Source organism: Salminus brasiliensis, chromosome 4 (genome assembly GCF_030463535.1).
Source record: "Salminus brasiliensis chromosome 4, fSalBra1.hap2, whole genome shotgun sequence".
Classification (NCBI taxonomy): Eukaryota; Metazoa; Chordata; class Actinopteri; order Characiformes; family Bryconidae; genus Salminus; species Salminus brasiliensis.
This window is the reverse complement of record NC_132881.1, coordinates 31,966,603-31,979,511: the sequence shown is the minus strand read 5'-3', so window position 1 is coordinate 31,979,511 and position 12,909 is coordinate 31,966,603. Positions and strand designations below refer to the sequence as shown.

Genomic DNA, 12,909 nt, shown 5'->3' with positions numbered 1-12,909 from the left:
TGAGTAATCATTTTCAGTGTTATTTAAACCAGAACTATACCTAAGAGCTGTGTTTTAGTATTTTCCAACAGCTTTGGATGTGACTCAGTCAGTCAAGTGCTTAATGTTTTACTGTTAGCCCTCACAACATGAGAGTAGTTTTAGCCTTGTTTCCATATGCTGTGTACTTCACTCTTGCTGTTGCCTCTCCTCTGCAGTGTTTTGACCTGGAGTCCTATCTGCAGCTGAATTGTGAGAGAGGAACGTGGAGGTGTCCTGTATGCAAGTATGTAACAAACCTCAGTTGGACTGAATTTTGGCCTGAAAATGTGTTTTGCTCTTTGAACACAGTTTCATACGGCTCTCTCTGTCCCCAGTAAAACCGCATTATTGGAGGGTCTGGAAGTGGACCAGTACATGTGGGGAATTCTCAATGCCATCCAAAAGTATGTATGAGATAAGTAAACAACCTTATTTATGTTTGTGACACATTTAGTACTTTTCCAAATAGTCACCCGCATAATCACATACCCACAAGCCTTTTGTTGAGAGTTGAAGGCTTCGCACATGTTTTCTCACACCTTTTCTTCTGCTTTTCTTCTTTAGCTCAGAGTTTGAAGAGGTCACCATTGACCCCACGTGTAGTTGGCGGCCGGTGCCCATAAAGTCGGACCTGCACATAAAGGAGGATCCAGACGGCCCTCTGGCCAAGCGCTTTAAGACGATGAGCCCCAGCAAGATGATCTTGCCTAACGTGATGGATATGATCGCACAGCTGGGGCCAGGACCTTCACCCTACACCTCCCTTCCCCCTCAGCATGGAGGGAACAGCACGGAATACGGGGGCCAAGGTAGAGGTCAGCAGCCCAGCCGGCTCCAGCCTTTCACTCTATCTACCTCAGGATAAATAGCCTTAAACGTTTTACAAGACCCTTTGTGGGTTTGCCTGACTCCTATTTTTTTTTCACAGTCATAACAGTCAGATAGACTTATGCCTGCAGATTTTTAACAGGCTGACCCAAGCGCCTCTTTCTGTCTCTTTCTGTTTCTCTGGCTAAGGAAAGCTTTCTCACTGCTCTTCTCGGTTTCCTGTGCTTTATCAGGCAATAGTTACCAGGGCCATGGAAACTTTGACTTTCCGCACGGTAACTCTGGTGGAGGAGCTCCCATGAATGATTTCATGCACGGGCCGCAGCTCTCCCACCCTCCGGACGTGCCCAATAACCTCATGGGCCCAGACAAACCTCTTGGCCACGGCATGCCTGACTCGGTAAGAGAACCCAAGTCCAGATCCAATCCTGACATCATTTCCAGCCTCCTCTGGTCATCTAGAACCTCACTGCTTTCATTGCAGCAGTGTTTAAATTAAACATTTTGGGACTTTGTTCATTCAAATATGAATAGTGCACAAAACCATCACCAACATTGCTCCTGGAGATCAGTCTTCCTGCAGGCTGTGTAATGTGTTTTACATTTGGGTTAGCGATAACGTCTGCAGGAAGCATCATCTTTAGGGGGAAGGTTAGTGACTACTGCCTTCTTCATAGTCCCCATATGTTATTGACAAGTTTGACAGTTTCTCAAGCTTCAAGCCTTGTATGGAGAACAGTTATCTGCACTACCTTCTGATAATGTATTATTTACTTAAAATAAATGATTTAGAAATAAGTCATACATTTTATAATTTATCTAAAATAATTTTTTAGTTTAATTTTTTAGTTTGAATTATCATTATTTTGTAATAATCTATGTAAAAAAACATTTGTACCTAAAATATTTAGATACATTTTACAATGAGGACCCTGACATCAACATTCATCTAAGATGTTATAGTTAATATTATGTATTTTGGGGAACATGGGTTATTAAATAATAAACAACAGATGATAGTCCAAATGTAAAAGTGTAAAAATGTAGATTTTTAAACAGCAGTGCACCGCTGTAGTTTTGCATATACAGACAAAAACACATCTGCATAACGCAGTTGTGAAGAGGCATATAGGTAACGTCCTTCTTTAGAATGGCAGCGTCTGTCAGTGTGTGGTGATATGTTCTGACGTCATCTGCATGGCACTCGCGTCGCTCCAAACAGTATTATGTGTTTCTGGCTGTCACCTGGGCGCTGGCCCGTGCTTCCTGCTGCGCACGCAGTGCCTCACTGCCTCTCTCTCCTCCCTCTGTAGATGCCCCATCCTGTGAGCGCTGAGCAGTCCCATGCTTCCATGCAGCCAGGCATGCACGCATCCCCCCACCCCAACAGCCAATCAGCGCAGCCATTACATCACAGCGGCCCACCATCCTCCCAGCCCCCACGCCAAGCCCCACCCCCGCAGCAGCCCGGCCCCAACAACCACCCGCACGCTGACATGACCTTCAACCCGGCTGCCGAGGGCCAGGTGGGCGGCCAGGGACCGGCAGACATGCCTGAACCCTCTCTGGACGTGAGTAACCACGCCACATAGTGGACTTACCCTCTCCTCATTTCTCTTTCTCTGCTTCTGTGAAGTCACAACCCATAACCATTGTTTTGCAAGGCCATACGCTTTGCTCACTCAAAAAAACAACACGCGAACACAAAAAATAAAAGGCAGTCAGATTTCAGAGAGCATATTGGACTTTTGCCTATTTTGCCTTTTTTCTATTGATAATTCACATTCCAAGTTTCAAAATAAAATCAGCAGTAAGGGCATGGCAATATTAGGATACTATGATATTTGCTTAATGTGGTTTGATTTTACTGATATTTCAAACCAGTATTTAATAGTGTGTTTACTGTTCTCCAGAACATGTAGAGAACACTTCTTACTCTTTATCCATTGTACTAGATTTAAAAGCCTCTGGAAATAAATGATATCATTTTCTGTCATGTTAATTGCAGTAGATGTAGTCCCAGTTTCCATTTTTACGTGTTTTACATGTATGTATATTTATATGTATTGGTTTTGGCATTGACAGATATGTACCTAATTATCTGATATCAGCAATGACCCATAGCTCCAATACATATACATCCTCCGAGATGGAGAAATCATCTAGCCATGCATGCATTCTAACATCACAAGCTAGCATGACAGTAGAATTAACCAGCTCGCTATTTTAAGTGTTGAGATTCTGTGTTACTTGTTTATTGCTGAATGTAAAGACCTAGTAAAAGTGCAGAAGTCTATGATAGCATATGATAAATACTTTTAGATGTTGCACTAGAATAGGTTTGTTCTAGTTTTTAAATGTACAATTGGGCAGCAATAAATGCATAGAAAATGATCAATTATAGTTATTACAATGTAGAAAATACATTGTCATAGACAATTTTCTCGATGTTGGCCAGCCCTGGCCGATATTGAATGTGTTTTTTTTTTTTTTTTTTTTTTTTTTTTTTGTAGTTTTTTTGGATCATTTGAGAGACACTTTATGTGCACTTTCACAGATGCGTATTTATAAAAGTGTGCACAATACGCTGTAGTTGTTGTACTTGAAACACCTGTTGTCCTTCTGCTTTCTAACATTTGTCCTGTCCTCTGCAGCTGCTGCCAGAGCTGGCGAACCCAGATGAGTTACTGTCATACCTAGACCCTCCTGACCTCCCAAGCAACAGCAACGACGATCTGCTCTCCCTCTTTGAAAACAACTGACTTCTCAAATCCTCCTTTATCTGAGGCACTGACGTGTTTGGCTGTCAGGAGTCAAAGAGCACCCTGAGCACCCAATCCAGTACTTTACAAGCGCAAAACACTCTTCCTCCCTCTGCCTCTCACGCGTGTAAATATCTCACTCTTTTATGGACGTCCTTTTCCACACATGTAAGGCAGCCATGTTGGTTGGCACTAAAGTGATATCTTTCAATACTAATATGAATAAAACAAACTGTGCAGCTATAATCAGTTCATATGAAAATATATGTCACACAGAACTGTATGTGTGCTCACTAGGAAAGTGTTGTAGCATTTTTTTAATTCAGATTTTTTTTTCCTTTTGTGAAAAGCAAGACCTGAATAGAAAAAAAAGAAAGAGAAAAAAAATTCTTCCTGTAACTGGCGCGCGTGTGTCCACAAGCTCTGAGGTTTGTTCTTCCAAGCTTTACCACCATGGCTTCTCAGTAACCCCCCTGTCTGGTGTTCTCCACTGGATGTCCACACAGTTCATCTGTCTGAGTCCCTTGGGAAAAAAAGCACAATAAAGTTCATCGGACTGCAACAGGAAGACTGCAAAAGGAAACATCAAAGGGAAGAACGCTTGCATCGTTGTCATGGAACAGAGAGGATCCGCATCTGAGTGATCTGGTACCCCCATCACAGAGACTTATGGTGGGCTTAGGAAGTCCATCGACGCTCATATTCGTAGAACACGTGAACGTGTGTTCCCTCTTAGGAAAACTCCTTCAGCTCTGCATATCATGTGGCATCATCACTATCACTATCACTTGCTCATCATATTCACTCGTGGGTGTTCCATTCAAATGCAAAACAAGCTCCAGAGAGCATCTTAACACTTCCTTTTGTTTTTTGTGTTGTTTTTAAATATCATTTTCGATCGAAACATGCCAACACTGTTTGCCTGATTATATGCATTAATAACCAGCACTGTACCTCCTTCACAAAATCTCTCCAACTCAGAGTGCTGTGGAATCAAACTCAACAGGCAAGGAAATTCATTTTGTAAAGTACGAAGTAAAATGCAATCACTTTTTAAAAGAGTAGTTTATAACATCTAAGTGTTCCAACATCCGAAACCCTCTATCAGCTGTCTTTTCTGGGGGTCTGTCCCCCATTAATGCATGAGCTTAGTCCCTCCCGGGCCTGTGATGTCTTTTGACCCCTCATGACGAGACTGCATACAGTGTGTTTAATGTGCACCTGTGCCAACCACCCTTGTTTTAGTGATAGAAACAAGAGTAGGCTGATTTATTTTTGTTGTTTTTTGTTTTGTTTTGTTTGTTTGTTTATTTTTATCAGTGCTTTCAGACGTGTTCCTCTGTCCTGTTTTTAAAAACATGAACTACGATCATGTAAAGGATTCCGTTTGTAATGCACAGTATATTGTCCATGCTATGATTACTGTTTTTCCCCTGTTGTTGTAACTCTAAATGTACAGTGTATGTGCGTTTGTTACGATATGGCCATGTATTACCAAAGTCCGGTGTTGTGATTGGAGGAGGTGACCCAAACATCTTAGCAAGGTTAAATATCTGGGGTTTTTATGATGGTTAAAGCATGTGACATTTTCAGCTGTTCCAGCGAGGCATTTACAAAAGTAATAAGTTATGATATGGTAGTGTACGGTACAGTACCTGTTGTTTTTTTTTGTTTTTTTTTTACCAGTAATTCCCTCATTTGTAGATGTTACATGTCTGGGTAATTTATTTTGTTGGTTGTAATCCATCAGAAAACGACCCCCCACCCCCACCATTTCTCAACCCATAGCCAGTGCAAATGAGTATGTTTATAAAATGGAGTCAAAGAAATGCTATGAGCTCAGCAACTTGCCCAGTCCGAGAAAGGAAATGACACATCACACTCAACAGATTACTGTGTAACACACTATTCTGTTACTGCAAAGGAAAAAAAATGCTTTGCCCCCTTTATACTGTAATTTATACCCTCTGTTCATAATCAAACCGTACTGTATGTCCGCAATATGTTTTCATTCTGTATTATTTGATTTGGGTTTCTGCTGGAGCAATACCGTCACTTGTATGAGCTTACAACTGAAAACCATTGGCAATGTGTTTTGTTGGATGCATATTTACCCCATTTTAAAACTTATTTTCCATCTTAAATTATTTTGTATTACATTTTTTAGTGAGCAGTTATGTACAGACCTTTTTGTTTGTTGTCGAAACATTTGAAATCCTTCAAAGCAGGAGAATGCAGCAGTTCTCCAATTCTAATACACATGTATATCTTTTTTTTTATTTGAGATATATATATATATATATATATATATATATATATATATATATATATATATATATATATATATATATATATATATACACACACACACACACACACACACTGATGCACTGCCGCGTTTTGGTTCCCACGTTGTAGACACATGCAGACCTAAACTGAACAGAAATCTCCACTTGGGTCACACTTCAAGCTGAGCGTAGTCCATGTTTAAGACCTGTCACTTACTGTGGTTTGTGCAGCCATTGAGGAGCGAGAGCGTAAGACGAGGCGGAGGTAGTGGCGGTGAAGTGAGTCGAGGCGTTTGTTCGTCCCCTACTCGGCCACAGGTCTCGATTGGGAAATGGTCTGGAAGAGAGCGGGAGCAGGAGCAGGGGACATAAGGGATGCATGTACATATGTAAATGACAAATAGAGACACGTTAACAGAAATGTATTCATTTTCCCCAGGGGAATGTGCATTGTGTATTTAGAATTTGTAAAGCTTGCATCCTCCTAACAGACTCGAATTGGGTAAAATGAATCTGTGTTTGTTAGCGTCTGTGGAACCTCTCGCCATCTTCTTTTTTCCCCACTTATGTAAAATATTTCCAGCCCCCTCGTCAGGGGAACTGCGGGAGGGGGGAACGAGACACATTTGTTTTGTGTAATATTTAGCTTATGTGTATTGCTCCATTACCTGTGTACTCTATAAGGTGCTACAAAAAAAGATAATGAAGAAAATCCTGGGGAATAATTTGGAGGATAGGGACGTGGGGCCTGGAGTGGTTCCAAAAGATTGTAACCAAATTCATAGTTTGTACAATTTTGATATCATGACCAGAGGTAAAAAAAAAAATGACAAAAAAGGTACAATCTGAGGTGATTGGCGCCTAAAGTGGCAGTTGTCTTTTGGTTTGTACATTCTGTGTACAATCATTTCATATTTTAAACTGTTCAGAAGAAAAAACAACTAATTGTGATTTTTAGTCTTGCAAAACTGTATGTAGTTAGATGCTGTGACATCCTAATATTTATCTAATAAATATGTATTCAGATGAAACATGGTCACCAACTTGTGTGAGACATGATTTTTGTGCACAATGAGTGGAAGCACACTAAAAGGGTCCATGTGCTGCGTTTGTTTTGTATTTATGTTTGTCACTGAATATATATATGAATAGACATATGTAAATGTGGTGGTTTCATGAAGGTAAACTGAGCTGTTTTGCAGCATACTTGCTGTATCATCTCGTCAATCCTTTTTCAGTTTCATAATTTTTATATTGGTTGAACAGATCATGCTGGTCACCATTTAACATGTCAATATTTTATAAAGAACAGAATAATAGAAACTAATGACTTCTAATAAATAATTTTATATTAACTTAGGCTTTATTATTATATTATTATTATTCATTATTTCTCATGCAAAGTTACTGTTTTGGAGATACACTATACATCCAAATGTCTGCGGACGCCCATTCTAATGAATGCCTTTAGCTACTTTAAGCTGCATTCATTTCTGCTACAGAAATTTCAGAAATGCACACTCAGTTAGACCCTGTACAGAAGTGCTGCCAATAGAATAGGACTCTATGGAGCAGACAAACATGAACCTATTGGCACCATGCCTATTGCCAGGTGTAGGCTAAAGGGGTATAAGGCCCCCCAGCATTGAGCTGTGGAGCAGTGGAACTGTGCTATCTGGAATGATGGTGGAGGGGAACATCCAACATCCTGACTGCAGCAAAATCTAGTAGAAAGCCTTCACTGGAAAGTAGAGACAGTTACTGCGACGAAAGCAGAATAAACTCTTAATACACTTGATTTTGGAAGAAATTATAAATGAGCAGGTGTCCCAATACTTTTGTTCATGTAGTGTAGCAGTGTCTGTGCCCACAGCGAAGTTACACATGACTTAGAAACACAGTTTACACAACACAATGAAATTCAACCTCCACACCTAACCACCTAATCTCACACTATAGTAATTAGTGCAGTGAGAACACAGGCTTGGGCCTGCAGCTCAAGAGTTGAGCCTTAGTTGAGGGAGAAGAAGGCCCTGTTTCTTCATTCCCCCCACCCTCACCTTCCGCCTGTCCTGGGAATCAAACCAGTGACTATGCGGTCCAGAGTCTGCTTCTCTAAGCTTTGCCCATACCGGTCAACCCTCCCATTTTCCCTGGAACTCTCCCACAGAGGTAAAAGTGTCGTGAACCACCATGAAAGATCTGCTGAACAAGCAATGTACATACCCTCATTTAGCTCATACACACATTACCCTCTGAATAAAATGCTGAATTTATATAATTCACTTTCCAAATTTACAAGGTGCACTGTGTGTCCAAATGTTTATAGACACCTCTTCTAATGACTGCATTCAGCTACTTTAAGTTGCAGCCATTGCTGACTCAGATGTACAATCACACACAGCTTGTCTAGTCCCTGTAGAGAAGTACTGCCAATAGAATAGGAACATCTCAAGCAGATAAACATGAATCTGTAGACACTGTGTCTAAGCCAGGCGAGGGCCAGAGGGGTATAGAGCCTCCCAGCACTGAGCTGTGGAGCTGTGGTACTGTGTTCTCTGGAATGCTGGTACTCCATCCAGTACTTTTGGGCTGAGCTGAGGATGAAGTGGGGCTGTGGTCATCCAACTTGAATGCTGAATCAGATCCTCAAAGCGAAAGCAGAAAACATTCAATACCCCTGATTTCGGAAGAAACAATGACTGAACAAGTGTCCCAATACTTTTGTGTTGTCACTCACTTAGGAACTAGTTAACCCAATCTTTGTTACACTGACATTTTAAAGCCAGTGTGTGCCGGAGGGTGATGTATTGGTTGTGTGCACCCTCGTCTAAATCTTTAGGAGTATGTGGAATATGATATTGACAAGTCAAAATATAAAAAAAAAAAAGTTTTGATAAAAAGTCTTACACAAGCTTTTTTTAAGGCTTTTAAAAATATTTATATTTAAAACACATGATTAAAATTATCATGCTTTCTGAGAGCTTGGCACTTTAATAATTTCACCACTCGCAGCACAATGACTTAATACAACCGGCCACAAGGGGGCGCTGCTGGTTTTCCTTCAGCTCTGAGAAAACAGGGTCACATGGCGGCAATGGCCGCGTTTGGTAAACACATACATTTCACCTTGGGCAGATCTTTCCCTTGTCCACTTTCACACTGTCCATCGTTCAGGGCTTGGTTTTAAACCATTCGTGCCGCAATGTTACAAATAAAAAACCGTTTGAAATATTGCTCAGTCGGCATTGCTGCCAGCAGACTTCTCTCAGGACCCCCTAAAAACCGTGTTGTGTTTTTGGACGTCGCAGCGGACGGAGAGTTTATTGGAAGGATCGTTATTGAAGTAAGATGAAGCTTTAAGCAGATCAGCAGGAAATTGGTCAGGGCTTCATATCTGTGTTGGTTAGCTAAACTGGTCTGAAGCAGCCCTGTGTAAGACTATCAATCTACTCCCGTATCCGCCTGTTAGACTTCCCCTCCTTTAGTCTCACGTGGGAAGTGTGTGTGGATGTTAGTGTGAGCGTACAGTGTGTGTAAAGTGTGTGTTTGCTCTTTTTTCATACAGCTTAATGCAGACGTTGTTCCCAAAACAGCAGGTAAGTCCAGATGTGTTTCATGGGAACTGATCCAGTGACCAAAACCAGCAAAATGAAGGATTTAATGGGTTTGGTCTTTCAGAGAACTTCAGGGCACTCTGTACAGGAGAGCATGGCTTCGGTTATAAAGGCTCGGTTTTCCACAGAATCATTCCTGAGTTCATGTGTCAGGTATGGATAAGTTGAACACTTTAACAGATGTTAGATCAGAACCTTGCTTCATTTTCTTTTCTTGCATTAAGATCAGTGTAACTGGGTTGTCCAGAGGGTCTCCAAAGTTGGATGCCTATTAGGGCCCACACTTGCACTGGCACTGTTTTGCTTATATCCAGTGTAATACCTTAATGTCTATCAAGATTGATGGAAACTTAAACTATATATATATATATATATATATATATATATATATATATATATATATATATATATACTATATAAATACTATATATATATATATATATATATATATATATATATATATATATACTATATATTTTTTTACTGTTTTGACATAATTTGGAACTGGCCTTTTCATTGTAGGCATCTCATGATGAATGAACCAAAATCACTGATTTAAAAATGGATTCAGTCTTTTTACATTGACTTCCATTGAAAGCTCTAAAGGTGTTTTTCCTCTCTTAAAAAGTTTAAGTCAAAGATTTTTGCTTGACAGCCACGATATGCTGCTCATCAGCAGACTGTACATGGATGCCTGGTTTGATATTAGTTGTACTGACTTGCCAGCAGAGAGTGACCGGTTGTTTTTGCAGGGTGGAGATTTCACACACCATAATGGCACTGGTGGAAAATCTATTTATGGGAAGAAATTCAAGGATGAGAACTTCAAGTTGAAACACACTGGGCCAGGTGATGTAACATCCTTTCTACTGTAACGAAGGTTCAGAGCTACCATGGTTCATTATGAATTATGGTCCACACTTTTTATTAGTGGTTATGAGCGCATGGGATTGTAAGTGGTTCATGAGTGTACTGGTACTTTTACTTCTGCGATAGACCACTAGGTGGTGGCGAGGGCCGCAGCAGTGAGGAGCAGAGATTTTGTAATCCACAAACAAATGACCTACTTTCCGAGCAAGTCAACATCAATGTATCATAGTGCATTTCTGGTGCCAGGGGGTTCCTAAACCAACAAACCCTTTTGATAGATTGATATGGCCAAATAGTGTCGGGTTGTGTAATACCGGCCTGGATGTAATTATAGTCGAGAACCATAACTTACCCGATCCAGATGTGTGCCCTCATGCAGCGCTGCAGACTGCTCTGGTGTTTGGGGTCTCTGCTTTTCTTTACATTCAGCCCATTGTTGTGGAGATTCTGATTACCATGTGGCCCCTAAATCATATCACATTTACTGAAGTGTACAAACTGACATGAGAACCGACTTGCATCTTAGTAGAACATCTACAGACATCTACATGTACAACTGACACCTAATGTTTGTTCATCTTGCTCTTCACAGGTGTGCTGTCAATGGCAAACTCTGGACCAAACACCAACGGATCTCAGTTTTTCATCTGCACAGCCAAAACTGAATGGTGTGTCTGTAGGGCTGTATGCACAAAGGCAGTAAAAAAAAGTCCTGCTGGTTCTGGATCAGTTTTATTTATATATATATATATATATTTTTTTTTTTTCTTTCTCAGGCTTGATGACAAACATGTTGTGTTTGGACATGTAAAAGAAGGCATGGAGACCGTGACTGTAATGGAGTCCTATGGTTTGCATGATGGAGGAACAGTTAAGAAGATTGTCATCACAGACTGTGGAGAGCTTTAATAATACATTCCTCAATACCAGTGGTCACCAACCCTACTCCTGAAAATCTGCCTTCCTGAAGATTTCACCACCAACCCGAATCTAACACCTCGTCCAGCTAATCCACTGCAGAAGTGTTGTTTTGGTCTCCACACAGGTGAATGATTAATTAGTTTAATATAATGGACAAAAAAGCATGTGCATGCAATTGCATATGATGAAAGATTTGCTTTGGTTTAAGGTAGACTATATGAGCAAAAGTATTGGGACACTCCTCCTAATCAGTAAATTCAGGTGTTTCATTTAGTGTACAGGTCCACAGGAGTGTAAAATCAAACCCTTAGTTAGTAATGAACTAAAGAGTTCACTGAATTCCAGTGTGGTACTATAATAGCATGCCAAGTAAATTCTGAAAATTTCTTTTCGTCCTAGATATATTTCTGAGAGTGGAATTACTGAAAAGTGGGAGCGTTTAGACACCACAGGAACTCCGCTACGAAGTGGCAGACTGTGCTGAGGCACATAATGCATAAAGGTCACCAACATTCTGCTCAGTAACTAAGGAGTTCCAGTTCAACTCCATATAAATGCATGTGGATTCAGAATGGCATGTCATTAAAAACGCTTGTATGTGTCCCAATACTTTTGTCTTTTTAATTTCAGTGAATATTATACCTCTATGGGCCTTTTAGCACTCTGTAAGGAAGTTTGTTTCAGGGTTTTATGCTTACTAGGTAAGCACTCTCTCTGACATGCATGCTAAATCACAAACGTTTGTATTTTTTGTTTGTTTTGGGAATACAATACAATGTGCATTTGTATATTTCTTGAGATTTCTGTAAGGAATTTCCAGGAGGTATTTAAAATAAACTGAAATGTATATGAAGCTGGTCGTCATGAGAAATTCCTTTCAGGATATTTGTATCCTGTACTCATGGTTAAGTTTTTAATGGCTAAAAAGTCTGTTTTCCAGATGAGGGCTACAACCCAATCGCTACATTCTATACATACATAGTGTGTGTTTACATACACATATACTGAATGTCATGGCAATATTTGGCTTTCAGTGATGTCCTTGAACTGTTCTTTTCTGGGGCAGAAAGAGTGTACAGCATACATGAAACAAGAGAATGGGAGACTTTTGTGCAGAAGTTTGTTTAAAATAAACACAGGGTCAAATATGTACATACAGCACACCAAATGCTGGGTTAAACATGCCTTATCCAGCACAGGATTTGGGTTGGATAAATAATAGCATTCAGTGAAATGTGTTGGTTTCCTGGCACAGACCCACCTTTTAAGAACAGTCCACATATTTTCAATAGGGTTGAAGTCAGGACTTTGGGAGGACCATTCCCAAAGCTTAATGCTAGTCTGCTTCATTCACTCCATAAACCCTTCTTTTGTGTGTTTGGGGTTTCAGTTGTCTAGCTGATGGTTTCAGGTTATCATTATTCCATCCACTTGTGTGGATGCAGTATACCAGTTCTACTGGCAGCAAAAAATGGCCCAGGACATCTTAACTGACCAAGCTTTTTTTGATGCTCATGTGGGCAGCTGCAAACTTGACTCTGTAGAGATTGAAGGTGCCGATTTTGCAGCAGAGGCTTCTTGTTTGGACAGCAGCCTCAGTCA

General features: G+C 40.4%; 2 protein-coding genes across 15 annotated transcripts in view; both read left to right on the top strand.

Moving 5' to 3' along the window:
* zmiz1a (zinc finger, MIZ-type containing 1a) overlaps positions 1-6,942 on the top strand; it is a 145,419-nt gene extending 138,477 nt beyond the window's left edge. For 10 of the 12 annotated variants that reach the window (XM_072678052.1, XM_072678050.1, XM_072678044.1 and 7 more), the window contains 6 exons: positions 198-265; positions 357-425; positions 586-836; positions 1,083-1,249; positions 2,163-2,420; positions 3,504-6,942. In XM_072678052.1, the coding sequence (XP_072534153.1) occupies positions 198-265; positions 357-425; positions 586-836; positions 1,083-1,249; positions 2,163-2,420; positions 3,504-3,611 (921 nt within the window). In that variant the 3' untranslated portion in view covers positions 3,612-6,942. The remainder of the gene's footprint in view (positions 1-197; positions 266-356; positions 426-585; positions 837-1,082; positions 1,250-2,162; positions 2,421-3,503) is intronic. The other 2 variants (XM_072678053.1, XM_072678051.1) reach the window with 1 other exon arrangement.
* A 2,040-nt stretch (positions 6,943-8,982) lies between these two features.
* Positions 8,983-12,137, top strand: ppifa (peptidylprolyl isomerase Fa). 3 transcript variants are annotated; one of them, XR_011979595.1, is made up of 7 exons: positions 8,983-9,245; positions 9,468-9,498; positions 9,581-9,669; positions 10,269-10,365; positions 10,979-11,054; positions 11,163-11,431; positions 11,707-12,137. XR_011979595.1 is itself a non-coding variant. In XM_072676955.1 (6 exons), exons 1-6 carry the CDS (start codon positions 9,105-9,107, stop codon positions 11,293-11,295), a joined length of 567 nt encoding a protein of 188 aa, XP_072533056.1. In that variant the 5' UTR covers positions 8,983-9,104; the 3' UTR covers positions 11,296-11,626. The 3 variants fall into 3 exon arrangements, 2 of the variants coding, with proteins under 2 accessions (XP_072533056.1, XP_072533057.1); XM_072676955.1 differs by lacking the exon at positions 11,707-12,137 and having other exon boundaries at positions 11,163-11,626; XM_072676956.1 differs by lacking the exon at positions 11,707-12,137 and having other exon boundaries at positions 9,207-9,245; positions 9,496-9,669; positions 11,163-11,626.
* Positions 12,138-12,909: the final 772 nt, after the last annotated feature.